General features: G+C 37.5%; 1 protein-coding gene across 1 annotated transcript in view; it reads right to left on the reverse strand.

Annotated features, from left to right (window-relative positions):
• Positions 1-1,763: 1,763 nt before the first annotated feature.
• The window catches only part of TMCO1 (transmembrane and coiled-coil domains 1), a 55,020-nt gene continuing 44,411 nt past the window's right edge, over positions 1,764-12,372 (reverse strand). Inside the window, exon 7 of the mRNA XM_068541182.1 lies at positions 1,764-2,345. Coding sequence (XP_068397283.1) covers positions 2,247-2,345 — 99 coding nt within the window. The 3' untranslated portion in view covers positions 1,764-2,246. The remainder of the gene's footprint in view (positions 2,346-12,372) is intronic.

The following is a 12,372-nucleotide window of genomic DNA, read 5'->3' on the forward strand; positions in this document are numbered from 1 at the left end:
CTCCTTGAATTTACATTCTTGTGATGTGATAGCTCTGTTTCCTCTGCATACATCCTTGCTATTGTGTCCTTTTAGGAATAGGGTGAATAGATGTTCTCTCTCCTCCTTCCTTCTCCTTTTTTACTTCTCCCTCTTATTTACCCTCTTCCACTGAAATATACTTTATGAAAGCCTCAACATCCATTAGAAATCTGATTAGAAAGCACCAGCTTCAAAACCTAAGAGGGCTGATGGCAGGATGAACTATATATTTTCACTTTACAAGTTGACGCAGAATTTTGAGTATGGTTTCTTCTCTTTTTATGCTTTAGTTTAGATATTCCGTCATTTTCTCATCATTGTTATCATGATCATCGTTTCCTTCTTTATCACCCTTTTAATTTTTATTTTGCCTGGAACAGTTAATGACATGGAGAAAAGACCATTAGAAGTTATCACTATCCATTATCAGGCATCTTTTCTGATAAAGGTAACCTTGCAATAGAGATTTCTGTTCCATTTCATCTGCTTTTAATGAGCTCCTGCTGTGCCCCCTCCCACCCATGTGATGGCTTTGAGGAAACAAGAACAACAACAAAAAAAGACAAAGCCTCAACTTTAGAGCTCATATACTCTAGCTGAGGAGATAATGGAAAGAGATGGGAAGAGATTCACCACATACTATATTGGGATGTTATAATACAACACAGCATTTGAGAGCCTGGACTACATGGCTTTAAACTGCTTGGGTTCGAATCCTAACTCTGCCACTCACTAGCTAAGGGATGCTGAGCAAGTTATTTAACCTCTCTTGCCTCAGTTTCTTCATCTGTTAAATGAGGGCAAGAACAGTAATTACTTTGTGGGGTTGTCTTGAGATAATCCTTAAACTAGATAATCCATAAAATATTTAAATGTATCCATATATTTTATCAATTTCTGTGTTGACCATCGTTTCTTAGATCCCACACCTTCCCCCTGGTATTCTTTCCCGTCCCTGAAATATATCCTTTAATAATTCAACTATCTTGGATTTTGTAGCTCTGAAAATATTTTCCCCAGTTTTGCTCTCAAACTTCTGGTTTAGCTGTACATAAAATTCTAGGTTGATAATTATTTTCTCCAGCTTTAAAAATATTATCCCACTGTCTTCTGGACTTTATGCCATTGAAAAGTTTGCTGTTGGTTTAACAGTTGTTACTTTGCAAATAATGTACCTTTCTCACTGGTAGAATACATGCATCTAAGGACACTACTGATAAAAGTAAACATTTAGTACTAGAGTTATCACTCCACATAAGATTTCCAATTCCATGGATTCGGGGGGAAGATCATGGTATAAACATCCTCTCATCCTTTACAAAGGAGCAGGGCAAGAACCGAAGGCCACTGTGACTACAAGGAAGCTCTGCAAGATTAACCACAGATATAACCATAACCTTGCCTCCAGGGGAGGACTGAGTGCCTTCCCAAGAATCCAACAGATTGTACTAGGGTATGAAGGAAACTGCTGAGGACCCTCATTTTTATACTCTCGTGAGTTATTACTTTCCTTTCCTCTCATGCTTTCGAATTCCTATAACAGAGCAACTCTGTATTTTGAGCATATGAAGCAAGTATGATAAAATATTACATTTAAACATTGCCCCAGGGTAAGGGGGACGGGAGAGAAAAAACAAAAGCAAAAACAGCATTGCCCCTTCCTGGCCAATGTTTACCCTTATGTTCAGATTACTAAAAATATGTATCTAGAAATATGGCAAAACAAAACATGTCTCTCCTCGTAGATGAGATAGCTAAAATTTTGGCCTCTTTTATTGATCTCAGGTCATATATTTGGGTTGAAAAAAACACACAACAAATAGTTCCAAATAAGAGTTACATAAACTAAATTTTTCTTCCAGATCTCTAAATGCTCATTGAGAGCCAACTTCCATGGTACATGGCACACAGCACATACTTGAGAGTTGATCCCACAGAAATATTTGGGTAAGCAAAATAAGAATTCGTTTCTTATTACATAAACATCACCTGTGCTTATCTAATCAAAACACTTGTTTAAAAAAAATTAATCTGTGACCAAAAGCACTATCATGCTTGTTGAGTGCCATTCTCATTCAAATCATATCCAAAAAATCCTAGAAATAACTCAAAATTAGAAAGTGGCCCAAGTGCTAAGGCTACCTATGGCTCTTGCTACAAAATAGTTGCCGGTCTGATTTGAGTGTCTAAAAAGAATGACAGGAATTATAGGGTTCTTCTTAAATTCAAGAGAACTTCCCAGAAGGAGGTGGAGGGCCAAGAAATCCACCTGCCTGCTTGGTGGCGGCTCGTGAAGGGGCAAGGCCAAGGATCTTCTGGATGTTCTGTGAAGGAAACAGAATAAAAATTGGGTTTTAATAAGATACAGAGAAAAGTATTTAACATAGATCTCATATAAAGAGAAAACTTACAAATAAAAAGTACTGATATGACCTAAAACAGGATGATTACTACTTATTTTTTAAAAGGCCTATAATATTATAGAGATCACAGAACAGTAAAAGGCCTCTTACCTCATGGGATCTTGGTCTACTAACCAAAGAAGCTGATTTTTTCAACTGGAGAATCATAAAAAGAGGTAATCTTTTATTTCAACACAAAGTACATTCATTAGCTATTTCGTGTAGGAAGGCCTTTTCTCTGAGTATGGGTCTTATAGCTGGATTTAGTCATTATTGCACCGTCTGAAGCTGAAACTGAAATATTCAGTATCGATGTCTTCAAAGAAGCGAGAGAACTCAGAATTTTGCAAAGTAATCTAAGTGCAGAATCCTCCTAGGTTTCTACACAACCCCTCATCTTTTCAGCTGTCTCACTTAAATCTAATTCAATAGTTTTTTTTTCTAGAAACTCAACTTTATGAAACTAGTTCTCATAGAAAAGACTATTTTATACTCAGATTTCATCAGTTAATATAACATTAAATTAAATAACATAAAAGCAACAATGAGTAAAACTAGCATAAACAGTTTAGGGATAAACACAATTGGCTCTTGAAAGGCAATGACTCAACTGGTGGGAGCAGACAGGTGGAGGAGTTCTATAGAGCAATCAGGAGTGGACAGTGTGATGTGGGGATGAGGTGGTTTGCTTTAAAGAGGGAGGGAAGGGGTTCATGAATGTGGATAGGTTAAATAAGGTCAGTTAAGGTACTGTACAGCACCTGTAAGGGGGAAAAAACCTTAAAGATCGTCTAATTATTTTTGCTCAAGTCTTTCATTTTATATTTCAGAAATTAAAATTAAAACTTGGAAGAGTAGGATGGCCTGTCTAAAATTACAAAGTTCAATGAAGAACAGAGTTAGAATTAAAACCCATGTTTTTTGATTCTTAATCTAATGGGTTCTCTTACACAGTACCTCCTCTATTAAAGTTCTGTTCTTCAGAACAAACTCTACACCAGGGTAGGCAGGTTAGCTTGTATGCATTCATTCGTTCAACAGTTCTTGAGTACCTAATGTGCATAAGGCACTATGAGAATATCTATATCCAGGCTTCTCTGAAGAATACACTCCCCAATCCTTTATCATTAAGAATAATTGCTACTGAGAGGGCAGACAGCAGAAGCAAGAAGAACTACAGTTCTGCAGCCTGTGGAAGGAAAACCACATTCACAGAAAGACAGACAAAATGAAAAGGCAGAGGACTTTGTACCAGATGAAGGAAAAAGATAAAACCCCAGAAAAACAACTAAATGAAGTGGAGATAGGCAACCTTCCAGAAAAGAATTCAGAATAATGATAGTGAAGATGATCCAGGACCTCGGAAAAAGAATGGAGGCAAAGATCGAGAAGACGCAAGAAATGTTTAACAAAGACCTAGAAGAATTAAAGAACAAACACCTAGAAGAATTAAAGAACAAACAGAGATGAACAATAAATAACTGAAATGAAAAATACACTAGAAGGAAACAATAGCAGAATAACTGAGGCAGAAGAATGGATAAGTGACCTGGAAGACAGAATGGTGGAATTCACTGCCACAGAACAGAATAAAGAAAAAAGAATGGAAAGAAATGAAGATAGCCTAAGAGACCTCTGGGACAACATTAAATGCAACAACATTCGCATTATAAGGGTCTCAGAAGGAGAAGAGAGAGAGAAAGGACCCGAGAAAATATTTGAAGAGATTATAGTCAAAAACTACCCTAACATGGGAAAGGAAATAGTCACCCAAGTCCAGGAAGCACAAAGAGCCCCAGGCAGGATAAACCCAAGGAGAAACACGCCGAGACACATAGTAATCATACTGACAAAAATTAAAGACAAAGGAAAATTATTGAAAGCAACAAGGGAAAAACAACAAATAACATACAAGGGAACTCCCATAAGGTTAACAGCTGATTTCTCAGCAGAAACTCTACAAGCCAGAAGGGAGTGGCATGATATACTTAAAGTGATGAAAGGGAAGAACCTATAACCAAGATTACTCTACCCAGCAAGGATCTCATTCAGATTCTACAGACAAATCAAAAGCTTTACAGGCAAGAAAGAGCTAAGAGAATTCAGCACCACGAAACCAGCCCTACAAGAAATGCTAAAGGAACTTCTTTAGGTGGGAAACACAAGAGAAGAAAAGGACCTACAAAAACAAACCTATAACAATTAAGAAAATGGTCATAGGAACATACATATCGATAATTACCTTAAACATGAATGGATTAAATGCTCCAACCAAAAGACACAGGCTTGCTGAATGGATACAAAAACAAGACCCATATATATGCTGTCTACAAGAGACCCACTTTAGACCTAGGGACACATACAGACTGAAAGTGAGGGGATGGAAAAAGATAGTCCATGCAAATGGAAATCAAAAGAAAGCTGGAGTAGCTATACTCATATCAGATAAAATAGACTTTAAAATAAAGAATGTTACAAGAGACAAGGAAGGACACTACATAATGATCCAGGGATCAATCCAAGAAGAAGATATAACAATTATAAACATATATGCACCCAACATAGGAGCACCTCAATACATAAGGCAACTGCTAACAGCTCTAAAAGAGGAAATTGACAGTAACACAACAATAATGGGGGACTTCAGCACCTCACTGACACCAATGGACAGATCATCCAGACAGAAAATTAATAAGGAAACAGAAGCTTTAAATGACACAATAGACCAGATAGATTTCATTGATATTTATAGGACATTCCATCCAAAAACAGCAGATTACACGTTCTTCTCAAGTGCGCACGGAACATTCTCCAGGATAGATCACATCTTGGGTCACAAATCAAGCCTCAGTGAATTTAAGAAAATTGAAATCATATCAAGCATCTTTGCTGACCACAACGCTATGAGATTAGAAATGAATTACAGGGAAAAAAACGTAAAAAAGACAAACACATGGAGGCTAAACAATACGTTACTAAATAACCAAGAGATCACTGAAGAAATCAAAGAGGAAATCAAAAAATACCTAGAGACAAATGACAATGAAAACACGACGACCCAAAACCTATGGGATGCAGCAAAAGCAGTTCTAAGAGGGAAGTTTATAGCTATACAAGCCTATCTCAAGAAACAAGAAAAATCTCAAGTAAACAATCCAACCTTACACCTAAAGAAACTGGAGAAAGAAGAACAAACAAAACCCAAAGTTAGCAGAAGGAAAGAAATCATAAAGATCAGAGCGGAAATAAATGAAATAGAAACAAAGAAAACAATAGCAAAGATGAATAAAACTAAAAGCTGGTTCTTTGAGAAGATAAACAAAATTGATAAGCCATTAGCCAGACTCATCAAGAAAAAGAGGGAGAGGACTCAAATCAATAAAATCAGAAATGAAAAAGGAGAAGTTACAACAGACACCGCAGAAATACAAGGCATCCTAAGAGACTACTACAAGCAACTTTATGCCAATAAAATGGACAACCGGGAAGAAATGGACACATTCTTAGAAAGGTATAACCTTCCAAGACTGAACCAGGAAGAAACAGAAAATATGAACAGACCAATCACAAGTAATGAAATTGAAACTGTGATTAAAAATCTTCCAACAAACAAAAGTCCAGGACCAGATGGCTTCACAGGTGAATTCTATCAAACATTTAGAGAAGAGCTAACACCTATCCTTCTCAAACTCTTCCAAAAAATTGCAGAGGAAGAAACACTCCCAAACTCATTCTATGAGGCCACCATCACCCTGATACCAAAACCAGACAAAGACACTACAAAAAAAGAAAATTACAGACCAATATCACTGATGAATAGAGATGCAAAAATCCTCAACAAAATACTAGCAAACAGAATCCAACAACGCATTAAAAGGATCATACACCGTGATGAAGTGGAATTTATCACAGGGATGCAAGGATTCTTCAATATACGCAAATCAATCAATGTGATACACCATATTAACAAACTGAAGAAGAAAAACCATGTGATCATCTCAATAGATGCAGAAAAAGCTTTTGACAAAATTCAACACCCATTTATGATAAAAACTCTCCAGAAAGTGGGAATAGAGGAAACCTACCTCAACATAATAAAGGCCAAATATGACAAACCCAAGGATATACAAAGGAGAAAAGACAGTCTCTTCAATAAGTCGTGCTGGGAAACCTGGACAGCTACATGGAAAAGAATGAAATTAGAACACTCCCTAACACCATACACAAAAATAAACTCGAAATGGATTAGAGACCTAAATGTAAGACTGGACACTATAAAACTCTTAGAGGAAAACATAGGAAGAATACTCTTTGACATAAATCACTGCAAGATCTTTTTTGATCCACCTCCTAGAGTAATGGAAATAAAAACAAAAATAAACAAATGGGACCTAATGAAACTTAAAAGCTTTTGCAAAGCAAAGGCAACTACAATCAAGATGGAAAGGCAACCCTCAGAATGGGAGAAAATATTTGCAAATGAATGAACAGACAAAGGATTAATCTCCAAAATATATAAATAGCTCATGCAGCTCAATATTAAAAAAACAAAGAACCCAATCAAGAAATGGGCAAAAGACCTAAACAGACATTTCTCCAAAGAAGACATACAGGTGGCCAAGATGCACATGAAAAGCTGCTCAACATCACTAATTATTAGAGAAATGCAACTCAAAACTACCATGAGGTATCACCTCACACCAGTTAGAATGGGCATCATCAGAAAATCTACAAACAAATGCTGGAGAGGGTGTGGAGAAAAGGGAACCCTCTTGCACTGTTGGTGGGAATGTAAATCGATATAGGCACTATGGAGAACAGTATGGAGGTTCCTTAAAAAAATAAAAATAGAACTACCATATGACCCAGCAATCCCACTACTGGGCATATACCCAGAGGAAACCATAATTCAAAAAGACACATGCACCCCAGTGTTCATTGCAGCACTATTTCCAATAGCCAGGTCATGGAAGCAACCTAAATGCCCACTGACAGACAAATGGATAAAGAAGATGTGGTACATATATACAACGGAATATTACTCAGCCATAAAAAGGAACGAAATTGGGTCATTTGTAGAGACGTGGATGGATCTAGAGACTGTCATACAGAGTGAAGTAAGTCAGAAAGAGAAAAACAATTACCATATATTAAAGTATATATGTGGAACCTAGAAAATGGTACAGATGAACCAGTCTGCAGGGCAGAAATAGAGACAGAGATGTAGGGGACAAACGTATGGACACCAAGGGGGGAAAGCAGCGGGGGATGGTGGTGGTGTGATGAATTGGGCAATTGGATTGACATATATACACTAATATGTATAAAATAGATAACTAATAAGAACCTGCTGTATAAAAAAATAAATAAAATTCAAATATTCAAAAAAAAGAATAATTGATACTGATGTGTTTATATTTCTGAGATAACACTGTCAGAATATCACATAATATTTAAATATGAAGACACAGCTTTAAGAACTCATTTAATTATATTTGCCATAAAATACTTTATTTATTCATTCATTCAATCACTCACAATACTATAGATCATGCTGTACTTTAAAAAGAAATCTAAAAACAGGTTAAGAAGAAAAATCAATCATTAGTAGTTCAGGGTACGTCCCCTTAGTAAAGCTGGAGAATGTCTGTATTACTTTCATAATAAAAATAGCTCCTTCATGCCCCCCTCTAAAAATCCACTGCACAAAGCAATAAGAAGACCAAATGATAGAATGTCACTAAATTTCCAACTTCTTTTATTTATTTATTTTTAAATTATTTATTTATTTATTGGCTGCATCGGGCTTTCTTTAGTTGCGAAGAGCAGGGGCTACTCTTCATTGCGGTGCTCGGGCTTCTCCGAGTGCAGGCTCAGTATTTGTGGCACACAGGTTTAGTTGCTCCGCGGCATGTGGGATCTTCCCAGACCAGGGCTCGAACCCGCGTCCCCTGCGCTGGCAGGTGGATTCTTTACCACTGCACCACCAGGGAAGTCCCCCGACTTCTTTTACTTAGTCAGTAAGTACTTACTGACCACCTACAATGTATCCAGCATTAAGCAACGCATGATGGTAAATTACTTTAAAGATAAAATTTGAAATAATAAGACATTTGAGAATTAGCTGCTGATAAACACATTTGTCTAGTTAATGACTAGAATAATACAGTCTAGACAAAATATACAAGGCATCCTTGCTCCGTTATTCTGTAGAGACAGGGGTCAATTAAGTGACTCCTTACCATTTTAGAGATAAAGACCAGTGTAAAAACCTCTGATGCCCTTTAAATCACACGTTTACTGTGATTTAAAGAAGACAAATGAAAGGAAAACAGGCAATATTTTGAAAGGCAGACTGAAAGGGTAGACTGTGGACAGTCTCATTATGAATTAAAAACACACAAATGACTATTGTACACAAGCCACTGCTCTAGATGGAAAACAGCCCTAACAGCAACAACCACAACAGCAACAAGAATGTCAAAACAAGGTTCAAGTTCATGGAAATCCAGGCAGTGCTTTGGATTTCCTTGTGGTTCTTGTCACAGACTCCCTTTGGAAACACTAAATCAAGTTTATCAATGGTAGTTTACTCAAGCATTTGTATTTCAATACCAACCCTCTGCAACCTTATCCTTTAGTGAAATTCTAAACCATCAGTTTAAATTCCTATAGTCTCACAAATGAACCCACAACGGTTCTTCTCAGATAAAATTTTTCCTCCACAGCAGTAATACTATCCTACATTTCTATGCACTTTAAAGTTTGAAAATAATTTTAAAGACTAGATACCAGTCCTTAGTTATCCTTGTTTTCGAGATGAGAAAGCTGAGGCAGAGAAAGGTTACAAATCAGGCACAGTTTTCCTCTATTAAACAACTCTCTAAGGGATCTTCACCTTAGGAGTGAAAAATATTGTAGCAGGCCTGGCCTATAAAAAAATACACAATTATGAAGACTATGTATGAGCACACCATAGAAAATATATATATGCTACATTGTTAAGTGAATAAAGGCATATAAATCAAAACCCACAGAAGGTACAATACCAAGAGTGAACATTAATGTAAATTATGGACTTTGGGTGATAATGATGTATTACTGTAGGTTCACTGATTGTAAAAAGAACGTATCACTATTATGCAAGGTGTTGATAGTGGGGGAGGCTGTGTGCAAGTGGGGGACAAGGAGTTAGATGGGAAATCTCTGTACAGTCCACTCAATTTTGCTGTGAACCTAAAACTGCTCTAAAAAAATAGTCTATAAAAAATGCATATAAATACTGTAAGAATATATGGAAAAACAACAGTTGTATTAATAATAGTTGTATATCCTTTTCTCATTCCTTGCCTTCAACTTTTTGAAATATTGCTGAACAGGATAATTTAAAATAAAGACAAATATTTCCATAGGTGCTATCTCAAAGTGCCAGCCAGGCATTGTTCTAAGCACTTCACATCTATGTTCTCCTTTAATCCTCACAACAACTCCATGAAGCAGGCTTATTATTATCCTTACATGCAGATAAAAAAAGGGGATCCAACTGTCAGGCTGTAATTCAATAAACAGTCACTGAGCTTCACAGTGTATATAGCAGGTATGTGTGTATACATTATCTCCTTTATATCTTTCAACAATCTCATCCATTAAACTTGACCTGACTGCTTTCTTACAGCCTCTCAATTCTCCTCCAATTTTTCAGGCCTTCTTAATTAGCAAGATTTAGTTTAGAAATATGCACTTTGCTAAAAAGACAGGAGTTTTAATATATTATGAACATGATATGGAAGAACACTTAACAGAAATGCAAAATATAAGATGTGAGTCTCCCAAGGAAATAGAAATAAAACAAAAATAAACAAATGGGACCGAAATCAAACCTGCAAGCTTTTGCACAGCAAGGGAAACGATAAACAATATGAAAATACAACCTAAAGAATGGGAGAAAATATTTGCAAACGATGTGACTGACAAGGGCTTAATTTCCAAACTATACAAACAGCTTGTACAACTCAGCAACAACAACAACAACAAAAAACCCAATAGAAAAATGGGCAGATCCATTGTTCTCAGACTGTTGTCCCCCAGGGTGCCCAGGGACTCCAGCGGTGGGGTAGGTGGGGGGAGATTGAGTTGGGAAGAGGATAAAGGCAGAGAAGCAGATAGTTGGGGTTCTGGGACCCCTCTCTCACTTCTACCACTTTTACTGCTTTTCTATTTGGTGGTTCTGTGTAAGATTTAACTGGAAAAAGGGGTTGAAATGCTAAAAAAAAAAAAAATGCATGGGACTTCCCTGGTGGCCCAGGGGTTAAGAATCTGCCTGCCAATGCAGGGAACACGGGTTCGAGCCCTAGTCCGGGAAGATCCCACATGCCGCGGAGCAACTAAGCCCGTGCACCACAACTACTGAGCCTGTGCTCTAGAGCCTGCGAGCCACAACTACTGAGCCTGCGTGCCACAACTACTGAAGCCCACGCGCCTAGAGCCCGTGCTCCGCAACAAGAGAAGCCACTGCCATGAAAAGCCCGTGCACCACAACGAAGACCCAACACAGCCAAAAAAAAAAAAATTAAATAAATTTAAAAAAAAATGCATGAAAGCCTCTTTCTACAGACCTGGGATCAGATCTCAGTCTGGGTGCGGGGCCCTGGCCAGTTGGACTGATTCTGTGGCGTGATTCTTGTCAATAAAAAAATAATATAAATTTAAACAAAAACAAAAAAAGAAAAATGGGCAGATGACATTTCTCCAAAGAGGAGATACAGATGGACAACAGGCATGTTAAAAGATGCTCAACATCACTAATTATTAGAAAAATGCAAATCAAAACTACAATGAGAAAAAAAGAAAAGAAAAAAATAGGGACTTCCCTGGTGGCGCAGTGGTTAAGAATCTGCCTGCCAATGCAGGGCACACAGGTCCGAGCCCTGGTCTGGGAAGATCTCACGTTCCGTGGAGCAACTAAGCCTGTGCACCGCAACTACTGAGCCTGTGCTCTAGAGCCCATGAGCCACAACTACTGGGCCTGCAAGCCACAACTACTGAAGCCCGTGCACCTAGAGCCCGTGCTCTGCAACAAGAGAAGCCACCGCAATGAGAAGCCTGCACACCACAACGAAGAGTAGCCCCTGCTTGCAGCAACTAGAGAAAGCCCGTGCGCAGTAACAAAGACTCAATGCAGCCAAAAAACTAAATAAATAAATTAAATAAATTTATTAAAAAAAAAAAAAGAAAAAAAAATTTTTTAAATCAAAAGAAAACTGCAGTGAGGTATCACCTCACACCAGTCAGAATGGCCATCATTAAAAAGTTTACAAATAACAAATGTTGGAGAGCATATGGAGAAAAGGGAACCCTCCTACACTGTTGGTGGGAATGTAAGTTGGTGTAGCCACTATAGAAAACAGTATGGAGGTTCCTCAGAAAACTAAAAAATAGAATTACCATATGATAAAGCAATCCCACTCCCAGGCATGTATCTGGACAAAACTATAATTCAAATAGATACATGCACCCTTATGTTCACAGCGGCACTATTCACAATAGCCGAGACATGGAAACAACCTAAATGTGCATCAACAGATGAATGGATAAAGAAGATGTGGTCTATATATACAATGGAATACTACTCAGCTATAAAAAAGAATGAAATAATGCCATTTGCAGCAACATGGATGCAACTAGAAATGATCAAACTAAGTGAATTAAGTCAGAAAGAGAAAGACAAATACCATATAATATCACTTATATGTGGAATCTAAAATATGACACAAACGAACCTACCTATGAAACAGAAACAAAATCAGGGACATAGAGAATAGACTGGTGGTTGCCAATGGGGAGGGGGGTAGGAGAGGGTAGGAGTGGGAGCTGGGGATTAGCAGATACAAACTGGTATATATAGAATGGATAAACAACAAGGTCCTACTTGTTATAGCACAGGGAACTA

Source organism: Eschrichtius robustus, chromosome 3 (genome assembly GCF_028021215.1).
Source record: "Eschrichtius robustus isolate mEscRob2 chromosome 3, mEscRob2.pri, whole genome shotgun sequence".
Taxonomy (NCBI): Eukaryota; Metazoa; Chordata; class Mammalia; order Artiodactyla; family Eschrichtiidae; genus Eschrichtius; species Eschrichtius robustus.